Source organism: Lissotriton helveticus, chromosome 6 (genome assembly GCF_964261635.1).
Source record: "Lissotriton helveticus chromosome 6, aLisHel1.1, whole genome shotgun sequence".
NCBI classification, from domain to species: Eukaryota; Metazoa; Chordata; class Amphibia; order Caudata; family Salamandridae; genus Lissotriton; species Lissotriton helveticus.
This window is the reverse complement of record NC_136067.1, coordinates 966,331,360-966,349,648: the sequence shown is the minus strand read 5'-3', so window position 1 is coordinate 966,349,648 and position 18,289 is coordinate 966,331,360. Positions and strand designations below refer to the sequence as shown.

Here is an 18,289-nt window from a genome sequence, read left to right as displayed (position 1 = left end):
TCACATGAAGGGTGACCACAGGAGAGAACATTAATTAAAATCAATGTGTAATTAAAAGGAGGCACATTTACATGTGACCAAAAACAGTTCTCAGTTAAGAGGGGGGAACCTAGATTCAAGGTAAATCACATTTTTAAGAAAAAAAAGCAAAGTTTATTTTAATGAATTTGGGTAGTACTGCTGCTTTAGACAAGGGCATCTCAAATATATCAAGAGCCACAGACAAACAAATGAGATGAGCATTAAACAACCTTGCTCATTAGTATACGTTTCGCAACGTTTGCTGGATGCTTGGCTCGCGTCGTTAAAGCCACCATGCTTATTTCAGGCCAACATGGATTGCTAAGCATCGATCTCTCGTAATGACAAGAAGAAAAAAATACCAAAACAAGCTGTTCGCCTTATTTATCAAATAAGGCACGGAAGCGAGAAAAAAAAATGATGTTGAATGTTGCTGGTGTTACTTAGGCGGCCAAGACCAAGAAGCCAAACTCGAGTGCAGGGAGGGGGGGGGAATGGTTGTAGTTTGGAATTCAGGCAATAAGTCCCATTACTGTAAACTTTCTGAACCTCCTTCTCAGGTCCCATCTCCCCTCCCAAATCTGCCAAACCTATCAAAGCGCAATGTGTTAAGACGAGACAACTTTCAAATCCTGAGTGAAACATAGAACTCGTACAGATGGAGACATGCAGGGAGACAAAAAGAAGCGAGGGCCGGCCAAAACCAGACAATGGACTGCAGCTCAGCACAAAACATTGCGCGGCCAAGCCGACACCACCTGCAGACGGAAATACCTTTGGCTTGGGTTGAGGGCGCAGGGGTAGATCTTCCTTGCCATCCAGTTTGAGGGAAGAGGAGTGTTTTGACTCGCCAGGAGACATCATGTCAGGCAGACCCATATGCCCTGAAAAACAAGCAGAGGGAAATAAGAAGAGAAGATCCTTGGTCTGGATCTAACCTTTGAAAACAATGTCCTCTAGATGCAAATATCACAGGCTTTTTTAACATGGAGTGTACCGTATAGCTTTAAAATACTGCTGCCAAGATATATGTTTGTTTCCCATCTCTCTTTATTGGTAACCTCCAAGCTCATGCCTAAACTAACTGAACAATTAGTCTCCTTTTCAATAGCTCTTCATTTGGACTGTAAAACAAAGAGAAACCACTACTCACAAAATTCGACCACCCAGTCGATGTGGAAAAGGGGATAAAAAAGGGTAATCTTTACACGACACATAGTAACAGATCATGTTATCATGAATTTGGAAATATTTTGATTAGAATAATCTCCGGATACCTCAATGAACTAAGAGAAGATATTTACAATGTACGATGCAAAGATGTCCATGAGCGGTCCACACATGACATTAGTCTGCGCTGTGAGGTATGTCAGGGAACATGTATAGATGACAATATGCCGGCTATATACATTTAAATCTAAATAAATCATGTAAACAGTTTAAAACCATAGGAAAAAGGAGAAAACTAAAGGAGAATTTTTGTAGTATGACTTCCAGTAATGTCAGGGTGATGTATCATTTAAACTAAAATGTTTAAAATGCTTGCAAATATCTGCACCAAACATATGAAAAGGCTGACTTTCAAATTAGTATCATATTTTTTTACCACTGCTGAGTACAATCTAAACAGCTTTAGCAATATAATTCAAGACCAGCGCTGATATAGTACAGATTAATAGCAGAAAATATAAATGCAAGTTTAGATATAATTATTAATATTATTTAAAATGTTAAGTATTTCCCCATACAAACTGAATGAGCTTTGCAAAAATGCAATTAATGTGGTAGAAGAAGGTCCACTTTAGAAAAACTCAGTAAAAAATACTTTGTGCAAAAATTAGCTCCCACGTAGTTGGAAACTCTTCTGCAAATATGAGACGCAGATCATCTACACAAATATACTCTAAACGTACATATACATTTAGAATGGCAACATAATGCACAGTTCGATGTGCTATTATTGTTGAATGTTGGAGGGGCCATGACTCCTGATAAGTGAAGCCCCAAAGCATCATGATGCCATGCTATTCTTTCAAACACATTAGTAAAAAACAAGTTATTTCAGCAGACTTGGAGCACAAACTCATTGCATAGGTCTCAGTGATCATCTAGGATACGATTGAGATCTCTAAGACCCAGACAATGCAGGTCTACCATGGCAAAAACATGGGATCTGATCTTCCCACTGTAATGTTAAATGTTTCAATCTGCATTTACAACTACACTCACTCCCAAAAACGTTTTTGAGTGCATTTATTTTCACCGATATTGCATAAATACATATAAACACACACCAAATTGAATACAATTGTCCAATCACACATCCTATTTTTGACACATTTGATAAAAATATGTGTCTTATGCAAGCAACCACTTCATCCTGTTCATGGGTAATGTAAGTTGACTAATCGCCAGGCCTAGCACTGAGAATGTGACAAGTTGGGAACCAATGGATTTTACTTCCGTTTGAACAGCCACAGAACCGGTTAAGTCAAGTAAACTCTTAACCTTGCTCTTTTCTCCCATTCCACAACCATCAACCTAAAAATTGTGTAAGCTGGCTCACGCTGTTTCATGGGTTCTAATTTAGCACAGTCAGACAACATCTCCAAACACCACAGAAAGAAAGAGATTTTCGAAAATAAGGCTTTTTGTGAGGCGAAAGAAGTTACTACCCAAGCTCCGCCAGTGCGTCGGATTTCAGTAAACAGCATCAGCAGCGGGGATCACAATAAGCCAAAAAGCTTTTTTTTTTAAATCACTTTGCAAATTGCCCACTACAGAACAATTATTGAACGTATTCAAGTATTGCTGTGTTTTAGGAAATAATTAGCTTTAATTAAAGCAGCAACAGAGCGGGCAGGACCCTGGTGAGGAGGCTGGCAAGGGTGTCAGTGCTAATTTGCTAATAACTTTTGCATCACTGACGGCTGATGAGCACAGGTCTGCCAAAAAATCAACCCAGCAATGTGCCATGCACATTTGCAACTTGACACACACAGCTACGCTTTGTGCTAACAGTTTGCTGAGGGTGTCATTCACATATTCTTGTCCTTTTGGATCGAAGTAAACACAATCTTATGCCCTGGCAATCCTGCAGTTACAAAATGTAGGGAAGAGGGCTGAAGGCCTGTAATTTCTATTTGTAAAATGCAAACATATCACCCCTTAAGGTTTCAAGGCGCTGGGGGCTGTCGGGGAGATTAAGTGAGCTATTGCCCAGGGTCACATGGTGCTGAGAGGATCTGCAGCCGGTGCCGGGAATGGAACCGTGAGCCCCGCGCTCCAGAGTCAGCCTCTCTGGCCGCTGCGCCACAACTCTTCCTCCTATTTTCAGTGGCTCTGTTGAAATATCTGTACCACCACTTTACAAGACTGGCTAACAACAGAAATTGAGAGTTTGGAGCAACTCTCAGTTCCATGTTGTCAATGGACTCAACTATTCATATTTTGAGCACAATTCCAGCTGATGAGGGTCTCGAATTCACTAAGCAAATGAAAAGGGATTATATTTTTGGGGATGTAGCCAAACATATCATGGTCTTCCTCAATGCCAATATTTATTGTCCTCCACATTCTAAGGTTTTGAGTAATTATTGTCCTCCACATTCAAAAGTGTATTCTTTTTCAAAGCAAGAATAAGTCCTAAAGCAGTAACAGCCATTAATTATTGTTTTTAGACAACCTTTGTCAGTAGAAGAATTAAATGAGCTCTAAAAGATGTACCCTTCTAAAGGCTAATGATGTACCCTGATTGGTTATCAGATTAGAGTACAGAAAACCAGAGGGCGGCTACCTGCCCCCTGGATACACTTCTTCAAATTACCTCTAACTCAACGCAATGCAAGCTTCGGAGCATATCCGGCGCGTTTATTACATGTTTTGACCAAGCTCTCAATTTGAAGATGGGACCTTTTACATGACTGCATTTTGTATTCGTCTTTTCTCAGAGTACGCGCGAAAACAAATTATTCCATATTGGCCTGGTAGACTTCGCTGCTCCACAGATTTTTTTGTCCTCCACTGGCTGACATTTCTTTTGTAGTGAGAGGTCCAACGTTTTGAGAAAAACAATGAGCATGACCAATTCTGCTTGAAAAACGTGGTTAGTTAAAAGACTGTTTGCTATTTAATTGCATCCCTCAGACATTGAGATTTTGGCTGGTAGTCCTTTTGAGGTTAATAGGTGTGTACCCCGTAAGCTTAAAAACATCTCAAATTAAAATCAAGGACCCTGACCACAGTATGGACTTAAGAAAGGATATGTGAAGAAGTGCAAGACACCATGAAGACCAAAACATCAATGTTTTAAAACTGAACTATAATTTCAATATAAAGTCAATTTCCTAAAAGATGGAACATTTTATATTACAGCACCATCCAACCAATCCCAATGACATGTAAACTACTGCTAGCTCATATGCATTCCAGTACTACCCAAAACATGTTGTACTACTACTTGTAAGGTTACAAAAAAAATTAAAAAACTGGTCAACTATTTTATTGGTACTGAGATGTAGAAAGGAAAGTTAAGCAAAAGAAAGTAAGAAACTTGATGACTTTGTATAACAGCTATGACGTTATTAAAATAACATCTTTTAATGAAAGAATCGCTAGTGGATTACACAGTCACATACCACGAAAACGTTAAGAGGAGATTTCAATGGGACTCTAAAGAGAATAATCTCACATTACAAAATCAGTCTAGGACTGCTTATTAATGAACTATCTGAGCACTACGTAGCTCTCTAATGTTAAACATTTCTTTAACATGGACATTTAACCCCTTTATTCCTGGCTAGAATTCTATAAACAAAACACTACCTTATATCAAACATAGGTAGATGGTGTTATTAGTAGAATACAGATGCAATGTTTAACCTATACCTAATTCCTCAAAGTGAGTACATGAATACAACTCTGATAAATTACTATTAAACCTAAAATGATTAAGGTCACCATGACAAGCATCCTCCTAATAACAAATCACTCAAATGTCAGCCTATCCTTCAACAAACTATCCTTCTGGAAGGTACAGAGTGTTGGCCATGAGGCTGGCTTTTAAAAGAACTGCATTACAAAGGTCTGGAATTACATTCAAATATGACTTTCTTTTTAAACTAGTACCAACCCACACAACTGCATTTCTAAAACTTGCCACTTCAAATTATGTATGGCTTTTTGATGGCTGTGGGAACTATAAAAGCTCACCCATTTCAGTTCCGTGGTTGGACATTTGGTCTTTTCTTGGCCCACGCTGGTAAACTAAAAAGCGTTTATTCTATAGATATAATGACTACAGACATAAATACAAAAACAATCACGGATAACTTTAGAAAACTCATTAGGCTTAAATAGTGGATATTCATAGGAATGAGCAGTGCAGGGGCATTAATAGTCCCTCTCATCCTGGAATAGTCAATCATCCTCATACACAAATGTATTAACAAATCAAGGGGGAAACCGGAGTCTGTGTCCCTGGGAAAGATAATCGTAGAGCTAAAACCACTACCCTGGTAGCCTCAAAGATGGAGAGTAGAATTTCAACCAATGAAGAAAAAAAAATCATTCATAATTGTAATTCCCTTTAATCCCTAATAAACATTCAGTTAAGCGGTCTTCAATCCAACAGCGCCATGGTATGCAATGCGCAGTGTCACTTATTGGTCTGTGCCGTAAGCTACCAAAGGAGAAACAATTACAATCAGTGATACTGCTGTAAAAAAATCCCACCAAACTAAGAAATGGCTATCTAACGAGGATTGGTATTGCAAATTTGATGTTCAATCGAAGAGCCCAAAAAACACAAAACACTTGGGTAGCTCAAGTGATAATCTTACCAGCAAATTTTCATTGAAACTTTTTTTGTCATTAAACCTGTTGAAATAATTGTCATAACTATACTGGCACTGACACACCTGAAATAAATACTTATTCCCTGAAGCCTGTCACAAATTGCCACAACTACCACGAGGAAGCATTTACATTAGGGTAGGTAAAGATACACATCCTGCAATGTTTATGGTTTGTGACGTAAGAAGAAAGAACGTATAGGCCCCACTGATGAGGTGCAGTCACAGCTGGCTAGCACAGTCTAATTTTGTATGGAGTGACACAGAGTCTGTGTCAGAACTTTATTCAACATGCAAGTCAAACTTCCATGAGCAAACCAATCACATCTGCTGTGACAAGTTCTTATAACCTGAATCCAAGCACTTTTATGCAAACAAACAGGAATTCAAAAGAAGTTGGAGCTAGTGAAAGAACAGAGGGGATCCCAGGGAACAAACGAGTAGGATGGCCTTCCGGAAGGTGGGGCACACTCACTCAGATCGTCATAACTTTGTCAGTATACACAGAAAATCCCAACGACATTTACCACCTCAGGTTTAGAAGTAAATATACCCTTCAAACAAGGATGGTGCATCTAGGGATGGAAAAATTCCCCAACACACTCCTATTTCGTGAGGGACAGGAAAAGGCATTTCTCTGACAAAGAAAGAAGGCTTGGTGTGTTAGGGGTGCAAGACCTGAAGTTTAAAGTCCCTGTTTATCACCTGCCTGTAATATGTCAAATTCAACTGGAGGGCCCAAGTGCTTTGCCATTAGTGGCCTTATCTGCGGACAGGAAAGACGAAATGATGCAAGGGTTAAGAGCGCCATGCACAACTCAGGAAAGAAACTCACAGGCAAACAGCCGGTATCAAAGAACTTTGAAGGAAAAAAAACATGTTTAAACCTCTCATGGGCTCCACACTTCGGCCCGTTAAAAACATTTCAGCAGCAGGTACGATATAACTGACAGCAGGCAAGCACCTTATAATTTGGCAACAACAGCCAGTTATTTTTTAAGCAAATGTCCTAAGCAAAAGCAATGCATTTAAATGCCAGGCATGTCACATATGTACATCACTCGCCCACATGCCCTTGACAAATAATAGTATTTAGGAGCTTGCAAAATTTTCTGGACAAAAATATCAGATTATGCAGCCACAGACAAATATGTTGCACCTAGTACAAGAACAGCATGTGAATGGGTTTTTGTATGTAGGAGGTTTTATAGATGAAGTTTCGCAAAAGCACGCAGGGTTAGAATAGGAGAAAATAGGCACAGGCACCAAAATAAAATAGCTCCCCGTTAGCTAATAATTTAGTTTAGTGCTTACCAAACTTTGTAGACCCAAAGTCTGTCGTTTCCAGACAACACATTTTCTACTGCAATGGCCACTAAACTCGCACAGACACAGTTTTACGGCTAAAACTATATTGCACACAAATGTGTGGAAATCGAGGTTCAGTGAATATTTATCATTTGTGCATCACCAACTAAAATATATTTTTTTGTTTTGATCCCATTTGTTTCCTTCACACTTCAGAATAACTAAAAAGTGTGCTTCCTTTTTGCTTTCCTAACAGCTGAATGTGTGCTGCTCATTTACATTTTGTTGTATGCTACAAAAAATGACATCCTAGGAAACATGGTTAACAAAGTGTTCCACATTTGCAACTTGGGGCAGCTCTGAACGTGTACAGGTACGCTGTATAGGTGTTTTGCAAGGTCTGGAACATTGCATGCATTTGAGCTTTCAGTATGCAATGTGCTTAATAATATCAGAAAAATTAACAGTAAACACTGGCCCACTAGACAATGAATCAGGCCACAAACAGCAAAAACACGGTTCCCCATACTGGCCTGTCAGACCAGTCTTTCGGGCATTGCCAGAGTGCCCTATAGGCCAGTCCAACCTTGAAAGCAAACGTTAAAAAATCCAGATAAATGTTGCTAAATGCATCTTACATAAGTTTCGGAATTTATGATTGGAAACAGCTCAAATCTGAATAATGGGCGAGATTTTTTAATTTGCGATACAGTGAATCGTGCAAAACAGCTTGAAGCAGTAAATGTGTGTGGGGGTGGGGTGGGGGGAAACAGTTACCCCATGAAAGACACTCGCCTGACTGCTGAAAACGATCCTTAAACTCTTCATCTGTTACCCTCTGAATGAATAAATGCGGAACAAAAAAGGCACTTCGAGAAATGCTCGAGCGAAAGTTGATAAATGTTTGCATTATTAAAAATCCAATATCTCAATATGCATAACGTAATAAGAGCCCGACTCTGTCGTACAAAACACTGCGAGGATAAATGGCCTTTCACCGAGCAGATCTTTACTCTAAGGAATAACAAATGGTTGAATTATGTGGAGAAAAAAACACCCCAGCCCCTCTGAGCGTGAATCTTCCTGTAAACTAGTTATTTCTTGGGAATAAATAAATCTTTTCAGGCAGGGCGTTCTGCCATCTGTTTGTTGTGGGTTAGATTCTCGGCTCTGGGGGCCAAGAAAAAACATACGAGCATTATATAAAAGGATCCAGAATGTAGGACTACTTGACTGCTAAACGAGCTTTTTATTTCTAAAGAAAAACAACTTAAATAAAAGATTACAAAGGAAGTCTCTGCATTCTACAAAAGAAAAAGCTTTGGAAAAGCCAGTGGAAGTGGCCATGGGAGGCTGTTGCGATGGTATACTTGTTTTAATTTTTTTTGCAAGCATATGGCACGTTAAGCCAATGCTAAACGTCCGCTATAGAAGCAATCACATTAAAAAAAACATTCTCCGATATGGATGCCTTGCTAGTGATGTCTTTTTGAATATCAACCCTTTCAGTAGCGCCTGCCATTTTATTAATATGTGTAAAGGAAATAAGAATAAATCACCAGTAAGCAAACACTGAAATCGAAGGAAGCGACCATAAACAAGAGCCTACTTTATTACTTATAATAAAAAAGAGATGAAAAATAAATCATAATTTCGATGGACACCCTGCAGACAAAATAAATATCAGCTTTTTAAGTTGATAGAAATAAATTAGATTAAATGCACATTTTAAACAGGTTTGTCAATCAAGCGAAATTAACTATTTTTAGTTAATGTGAACAATGTGCAAAGGTTTTGTGCAGTCACTCAAAGTGAAAGTAACCAATGGGTTAGGTAAGCTGACCAACTGCGTCATACTGTCTGCTGTGGTGGGAGGAAGCAACTTGTGAATGAAAATTGAGCAGGCCAATGGACGAAGCCTACTGACCAAAAGTCCCTCTAAGTAAGTATATTATTTGCGATTTTTTGGGAAAGAAAATTATTTTTGCGAGACAATCTAAAGACATTTCAAGGTCAGAACTAAAAAGCCTACCGCTAGTTAGCAAAAGCTTCATGGAGCTGTGTTCTCTCTATAAACGTTGGATGGCAACAGCAAAAAACATGCCGTGAACTGTCCCCAGTGAAGCACAGGATATAGAATGGGCTCCATTCAATAGTACACTAGTCTCAGTTATTCTAGGGATGGAAGGCACCTCTACACATGGACAGGTAACATACTCCATAAAAACCCATGATGTTGAAATATGGTGCATGGAACATAGAGTAAGATCCAATGACAGCGACAAATCATGCGCTATGATACACAAAAGAAGGCGCATCCCGGAATGACTAGTGAAAAATTGAATAGGGCCAATAAAGTAAAGGACAAGGAATGCGCTCTTCGGTGGACATGACATATAGTGGTCCAAATTATTCAACGGATGATATATGTTGCAGGGGATGGAATGCGCCTTTACACATGGACATGAAACATGCTTCATAATGACGTCATAGCAATGGAAGTGTGCTCCACCATCCATGGAACATGGAAAAAGCTCTGTTGATGAATGAAACATACTACGTCCCACAACACAAGAGACACAAGCAGTGGACCTCATGATACACTGGACATAGAATGTGTCATATGTTGTGTAGGACAAGGGCATCCTTAAAAAATGCATGTTGTGAGGGCACGTAGTACTAATTAAACTTGAATGCAACACAACAACCCTATTGTCATGAAAACGAGTTAAGACTCCTCAATGAAGCCATTCTAGCAGACATTACAGTTGTAAAAAAAACTCCAAACAAGTTGGGCAACACAGGGTCTCCAAAGCAAACAAACACTTTCATATTAGGAAGTATAATGGAAGATTTCATGGCGTCTTTTAAAACTTCCATACATTCCTAAGGAAGAATGACAATTCTAAAACTGTTCATGGTCGCTGGTTACTGATGCAGTACTTTCCATTGTCCTAACAAAGAAGGTCGACCATAATCTTCAGCTTCAGGATAGCTACATGAGAAGAATAATGTCAGAATAATGAGTTTAGAAACTGGAGCCACTGATCTCGTGGTTTATGAGAGGAGAGGAGTAAAACATAGACAAATCTGTTATGACAAGTTCGTAGCTGGGTTCAGCTATTGATCGCTTCGCTAGGAACCTGGACACAATACTTAAGCATTCTGACTTTTCTTTAGGCAATCTTGTCACAAAATATCTGGTAGTGATAGTGTTGTACTGTAGAAAGATGACTTGTACTGAGAGGATAAATGTTTCAGACCTAAAATTGGTATGTCTAGGATTTGCCTTTTCGAAAGATATAAACATGGTTGCTGTGTTGTGATTTCTATATGCCCCGTCACTCAAAAAAGGTAACAACCAGGAAAGACTGGAGGACCAGCCAAGCAACTGAGTTCTACAGTGAAGTGAAAGAGAAAGTGCAGCCTCTTAAGATTATTTGATTATACATAAGAAGGTCTGGCATACCTCATCAAGGATTAACAGAAGACAAATGGAAGCCATCAATTTCAGTGCCATTATTTATAAAACATTTTTAAGACACAAGGCTTCATGTAAGGCTTCTGAATGTTGGCTACAGGGTTAATACAATAATAAAAGTGAAATCTGTGCGTTTTTTGTCACATCAGGATATACACCTACAAGTAGAACTTGGCGAGGGCTAGAAGAACATCACATATATACTAATTATAATAATTTTAAGAAGGTGTACTTTCTTTTTCGCACCACCATTAAGTCTTTGGTGTGCACTCTTTAATCTTGTTTCCATAATCTATTCACTGATGAGAACTCTGCAACAGCTCTTCAACCATGAAGTGACAGATTCTTCACTAATGGCTGTTGTTGGGAATCCTCTCTGTGATCACACTGCAGATCATGTAGAGCTTGTGGAATTTTCATACTTGTAGAGATAATGTTTGCAAGGACTTAATGATTATTGAGACATTTCTGGATGGATTTGGTGCCAAGTCAATAGTACAAAAGCAAGAAGATGTTAGAGCTAACTGACTTAAACATCACTGTCTAGGTTTGGTGGCTTTGAACCTTCTGCATTTTCACTAGTCACATTCTGACTGATTATGTATAGACACTTTCTTGGTGCTGAATAATGCAACAGTGAATTTACATGGGCTTTTTGTAGACAATTGTAAATCTGAGGCTCTCTAACTGGATGGGCGCAGAGTACAGCACCACCTGTGCTCATTTAGTTTCCATCAGCCAATCTTTCATTTGAGAAAGAGTGTGAATGCTAGGGCATCTCAGGAGAGTTTCTACTAATGAGCAATTGTCAAATATCTATCGTGCAGGTTTCAAACCGACACAAACTACTCTAAAATAATAGACCTCTATTTCAACCCTTAAACTCGGGTACCTTACGAGCTTCCTACAAACTTGTCATTTTGAGATGTGACAAAGAACGCCCCTTGATTTGAGGACTAACATCTGCAAAGCATCCATCTGAATTAGGTAACCTCAGATTAATTTTTGCTTGCGATTCGCAAATCTGTAATAGGCGTGCAACTTTTGTTTTTCTTTTCTATAATTAATCAGTATTACGAGAATACAACGAATTGCATTTTGACCCTTCGAGTCCGAAAAGGGACAACTGTGCTATATACTGGTGATCTGATTAATTATAAGGGGTGCGTTATTTTAGCAGGTTCGAGGACAGAAAGACAGAAAAATTATTTTCCCAGGATCAGGAATTATTCAAGTAAATAAACTTAGATTACAACCCATCTCATGGCTCCAAAGTCTGCAATGTAACCACTAGAGAAGATCTCCTCTTACCTTAAATAGATCACCAACTTCTCTTTAGAAATGCACTCTATAAATTGCTAAGGCAGAAGTTCTAACTGTCTTGAATAAGGTGATTGTGATGGGCTTTAAGAATGGGAAAAGAGGATGGTGGAATGCAAGGTGGGAAATTTGGTGAAACAAAATTACAACCCTAACTTGAAATTGTCAAGGAAAAAACACGCAACGTGACCAATGTTGCCAATTGGGGAGACAATGTGCAAGCATCCCTCTTAACCAGGAAATATAGTTGGAAAATTTGAGGATTGCGGACTCATGAGAATAACCTCCAATTCTACAGACTCACATGTGGCATTCTTCAATCAGAGTGCTGCTTTGTGAGGTTGTATGATCTCTGAAGACGCATTTGGCAGATAAAAGCAAAATTTCCTAGTAAATGCTCCTGAAAACTATGCTTGTCTGGGTAGTGAAAATAATAATTTGCAAAAATAGAACTATGGACCTTCCAGTGTCCGTTTTTGGAGTAACATTTTCCTTTAATATTAATCAAATTGTTTTGAAAAGAGTGTATGGACGTCAAAAGATTTTCAGTCATACATGCTTTCCTAGAGTCAAGTTGCCTAAATTCTTCACCATCAACAGCATCCCTGCGGGCTGACTGGCTGCAAGGTAACTACTTTTGGAGCAGACAGTACATCAAGTTACTTGCATATAGGTGGAAACTCGAAGCTGTTTTCTGTCGTGTTCGAAATTCCGGTACCTTGCTAGATTCCTTTTCTTCCATTTACCAAGAGAGTGCAAATACAAGCAGAATTGCTTCTTGGTCTGGCGTTTGCAGTTTATATTGGAAAACAGAGGAGGCCACCAACTTCCTCCCCAAGTGCTTCATTTTCTTACAATCCTCATCTGGATGAAAGGTGCTGAATGGTTTCACCTTATCCCTGCCTTCCAGTAAAGTAGCAGAGTTAGATGAGCAATGGGCATGGATGAAGGTTGGCTGGAACTAGCCTATCAGGCAGCAGAGAATGCCAGTAGGAGAGACAACCTTGTATATAAGAATGTGTCCATTATTCAATCAAAGTGAATTATGTAAAGTAAATACGAAAATCAATTTGGAGGCGGACTGAGAAAGGGCCTACAAAGCAAAACTAACAAGCACTGGCAAAGACAATAGGTTTTGCATGTGTGCGATCTATTTCGTTGTCAATGTTTATTTTAGTTTTTTTTAGATATGTTGCACATCAGGGTGGGCTGTTGTGCAACATGGCTTAAAGTGTAAAAAAAAAAAAATAACAAAAAGTGAAATGATGCAGCCAGCGTTGACGGTGTCATAGCACTTTTTTTCTTTAAGCCATATTGCACAGCAGCCGGTGTTGCTGTGCAATATGTTTAAAAAAGCACCGGGTGAAGGCAAGCAACAAGAGGGAGGAGCAGGGGAGGAGGAAGGGAACAGAAACAATGAACAGGAGGCAGTGGGGAAGCAACAGAAGGGAGGTACGTGGGAGGAAAGAGGGTGCAGCAACAGACATGAGGAGGGTGTGGGGGGGAACAACACGAGGGAGCAGCGGGGGGAAAGAGAAGCAACAACAGGCAGTAGGAGAGTAGACCGTACAACGCCATGTACTCTAGGAGAGTGCATGGAAAAAAGTAAAACTGAAGTACACAGCTGAGCGTGCTGCCAGTGGAAGGAACAGGAAGTTGCGCTAGGTTCATGCTCAACTGCAGGAACAGAAGCCCCGGGAGAAAGCAGGAGGTGGCAAGCAGCCAGGAAGAAGCAGGAGGCATGACCAATAACGAGCAAGAGTGACATGGAAGTCACCCAATGGAAAGTATTGGTAAGTAATGGGTGGGATTGAAGCCCATTTTAAGCTTGTTTTTTTTTTATTTAAACCAAATATTTTGCTGACAGAGCATGCAAGTTCTCTCAAGTGAAACCTAAAAATAGACCCTTGTGTTAGCCCAAGACAGGATTTTTAACTGAAAGATCTTTCTCGTTATGCTGAAAATTAAATACATTCCTAAAACACTGAAAAATCTTAACTGGCTTAAGTAATAAATCTCCAAAGAGTAATTGGCTTTGTTCTATAATTATTTCTGCCCATACCTAAAATATATGCCTTGGACCAGTAGGTAGCCGATCTATCTTTGTCGTAGAGGCCACATAATAACAGATCAATTCCTGTAAACTATAGTCAGTTCTTGCACAGAGAACATCATTGTCCACCTAATGCAGTCCGTGGATGTGCTTCCTTCATTGCCATGGTGTGTCGCATGTGTTACTCCTCAAAGTGCCCTTGAGGTGGTTAATATGCAGGAAAATATAGGTAGGGGCTAGGACACAATTATTGTGCACACCTCTTCTAGATAAGAAAGACTCTGTACATTAACTCATCGGGGCTATAGTAAACCCTGGCGGTCATGTTCTTATTTACACAATGCAAAAGGAGGATTAACTGTGTCACAACCTCTAAACAGGCCATATTTTCCTATTATTTGAGATTGCTTACTATCAAAAGCTGTACTAAGATCCATGAAGACCAATTGTAACGTCCATTTTTTTGTTCTTTAGCTTGCTTCATGGATATAAGATGTTGACAAATAAATTGATCTACAGTGGCTAACCAAGGTCTGAGGCCATGTTACGTCCATCAGAATAAGTTGTTTGTCTGTCAAGGGATGAAGCAGTGATAATAACACTCTTCTAGTTATCTTGACAGAATAATCTGTGAGAGAGATCGTTCCAGATAGCTTTGGGTTATCCCTGCTCCTATCCATGCCCATCATTCACGACAAGCTATGTAGACTCTTTCTTTACAGACTCGCCAAAATGAGTCTTGGCAGGCACCCACAAGTCGCTACGTTCACCAGCAACATACATTCAGACACAAAACTCTTTCAAATACGCTGCCCTATCTGGACGTGGAAGGGTGAGCACCAGTAAGCCTAGGGAAAAGTTATTTGAATACATCCAAACAATCACTGGTTGCAGCAATTGGATGCTCTCAATCTGTTTGCACATGAAAGGGCAGTATGCAGGGCATGCTCTAGAGTAAGGGAGAATGCAAGGTCCCCACTCTCGCATTAAAAACAAATAGGCAACATTCAGTAGGTACTAAATCAGGCCCTATAGAAAAGTGCCCTATAAGAGGAGCAGCTTAAGTCACCCCTAGCCTCACTCTCAACTCCTTCTTCGCAGGCTCACCACAAAACAGAACTCACTTTTTAATGACTAGCCCAGCATCTTACTGTCAGTCAGGAAGGGGCAGGAGCACACTGCTTCACCTCCCAACACAGTTCGCCCCTGAGCATTATGGTAAATGCAGTTCATGTTGCAGGCTTCGTTGAATATTTCCTGGAGTATTACACCAAAGTTGGTGCAGGTTAGTGCTGTAAATCTCTAGACATGTGTTTCTGGATATCACCCGTCATCAGTAGATATAAAACCGAATTTAATCTGTCAGTGTTCCCTGCATTTTTATCTCTTCTTTAAATATTCTAATCCAACCCAAAATCTATGATCTTATTAGTTAACTAGTCTGTATTCCACATTCGATCTGATCACTTGTTATTGTTTAATTCTCTTTGCAGGGAGAAGCTAGTTTCCCCAACACTTGTTCTCTGAGAAGCACACGGACACCGATTTCATGAGAGAGCTTGCCGTGTCAAAACAGAAAATACAAATAAACCTTGGGACGCAACAGGTCTTACATCCCCTACCTCCATACTGGTTGACAGGCCAGCAATAGACTGCTGATGCTTCCTGCTGGATTTAGGGGGTTCGAACAACAGCAACAAAGGGCAAGAGACAGCTCAAGTTTCATTGCAGTAAGATCCACGGTGAGCCTGGAACACTGAGCACCCTCTCCCTGCTATAGTAGTAACTGCCTTTAAATACAGTACTTCTACTGTGACTTTTTCACTTCCTGTACGCCCAGAGCGGCTTCTTCATCTATGCTATGGGAGCTGCTTTACTTACAGGACTGCCTGATGGTAAAAACGCACGGGGGGCTCAGTAGTCTCCCTCAGGGCCGGACTGGCCGTAGCAAGCACTAGGCGTTGTCCAGGTGGGCTGGAAGAATGGGGACGCTTTTGGAGCAGTGGGGGCTGTTTTTTGGCTACTGGAGATCGGTTTTGCAACAGTGCTGCAATATCAGCACCTTGTAACAAAATAACAAAAGCAGCAGCAGTGTTTACCACCAACAGCCCCATAGGTGGGCCGGTCTGACTTAATTGCCAGGGCTTGTTTGCATTCTTAGTCCTGCTGTGGTCTCTTTCATAACCTAATGTACTATTCAGGTTCACTTTCGCAGTACTCTCATTGCCAGGATTGAGTCCACTGTCCACGTGTTGAAAGGCACATTATTACTGGTTCAATCCTTACGTTTATTGGTTCCGGTTACGTGTATTACACAGACTTGAGCAGATACCTTTAATGCAGAGAATTACTATAGCTAAAAGCAAATACCCTCTGCAGTTTACGGTGTAGGATAATGGGGTTACTCTGTTGCTGATTGAATCTAGAGAGAAAATGAGCTGGCTCTTGGTTGTTATATGAGCACTGTGACGTTCTGGTTTTCTTTATAATGTAAATCAGTACTGTCTTAACCCGTTCCATTCTCCGGCCGTCCGACGTCAAAGCGGGGGGTGCGGACGACGGCCGGGCGCCGTCCGAACCATGTCCACTCATTATTTCGCCCGCACCGCGGCGGAATTCGCACCGCGGTCAACGGGGAAATGATTGACCGAGTAGTGTAAAATCTATAGTAGAAATTCCAGTTTAGCAAGTGGTTCCCCTCATCTCTTTGCAAACATGTGAAGGAGTATAAGGAATGACTGATCCAGATGTTTCTAACTGGGTGGCATGCAGAAAGAGACCGAACTGAATTACAGGAAAGCTCTGTAAGATAGTATTCTTTTCTTTCCAACGTTAGTGGAATGGAGATACTTCTGGCCTGTATTGGTAATAGTTATGAAAGGCAATACTTCTTTCCGTTTCATCAGTTCCTTTCTGTCTCTAAGAGGTCACTTTTCAAGACATTGCATGAATGTTGGGCTTGTGCTAATTCGTCTAATCAATCGTGCTTACCTTTTTTGTTTTGCTAGAAATTGTATTCCAGAACTCATAACAGGCATGTTGTAATCATTTTAAAATGTTAGTCACGCTACGGATTGTCAAGCCACCTTTGTATCTGTTAACATTGTCATTGCCTGTTATTAGTTTTGGAGTAAGTAGATTTTTGTTGGCAGCCGGAAAAAAAAATCTACTTTTGGAACTTGAATGTTAGACCTTCCAACTATATCTTGGCTATGTCATAATGGTTGTGATCTTATTTTACTGAGTGCTTAAACAGTGCTTACAGTATTCTATTCTTACAGACCTTACCACAAATATTCAGAACATTTGTTCCATGTCTGTATTTGTCGGGTCTGGTGCCTTAGTGGACTAATGCGTCCACTGTAGGGGCCTGTGTTTGACCTCACTGTCACAGGTTCAAATCCTGGCAGGTCCGCCAGCCTTTCATCCTTTTGAGGTCAATGAGTACCATTGAGTTGGGTAACAATAAACATCTGCTATTCAGCACCAAGATACCCATGGGTGAACGTGCGCTTTACACATACACATTATGTTATTTGTTTTTAAACAGAAAAATATAGAAATCTAGTATTAGAAGTCTATGCTGTCAACAATAACCACGTGCCAACAGCAATGAATGAATGCACCATTCGGATCAATTTTCATACAATCCTCACCGCCAATACAGAGTCCATTATCCATGTGTGAAAAAAGGTACATTAAAACAGGTTCAGTGATTTAGTTCACTGGTTCGAGTTATGTGTTGCACACACCTCACCGGAAGCAGTATTGTCTCTTGCTCAGTGCATCTCCAAGTTATCATTTACTTATTGATGGCATGGGCCAGGTAAAACCAAAAAGAAATACAATTTATGAAAGGATCTTAAACAACTGCAGATGTGCCTGTGTCAGTACTCCCATACTAATGTGTGCAGTTGCTTGTTAGAACTGTGGAACCATAGAAACATCGAAGTGTACATAAAATTAGTTACACAAGCGTGGAAATAAATTATTTGAAATGCTTGTATTTATTCACCCACTAACGAATGTAGATAAATAATAATAAGATGAGAAAAAAATATACAGATAAATACAGAGTAAAGTAAAAAAAGAACGATCTTAAAATCAATTGTAAAAAGTATAATAGGTTTCTGTTAGACCTGGCATCTTTTTGTATTGTATTGTATTGTATTGTAATTGCATTTATTTAGTGATTCCCCCTGTCTTTTTGCCTTCTGACCTTCTGGTTTTTTTTTAACACTTTTTATTAGTTTC

At 39.9% G+C, this 18,289-nt stretch overlaps 1 protein-coding gene across 4 annotated transcripts in view; it reads right to left on the bottom strand.

Annotated features, from left to right (window-relative positions):
* The window catches only part of ARID1B (AT-rich interaction domain 1B), an 807,447-nt gene that overhangs the window by 69,911 nt on the left and 719,247 nt on the right, over positions 1-18,289 (bottom strand). For all 4 annotated transcript variants that reach the window (XM_078648614.1, XM_078648616.1, XM_078648615.1 and 1 more), the window contains one exon: positions 796-905. In XM_078648614.1, coding sequence (XP_078504740.1) covers positions 796-905 — 110 coding nt within the window. The remainder of the gene's footprint in view (positions 1-795; positions 906-18,289) is intronic.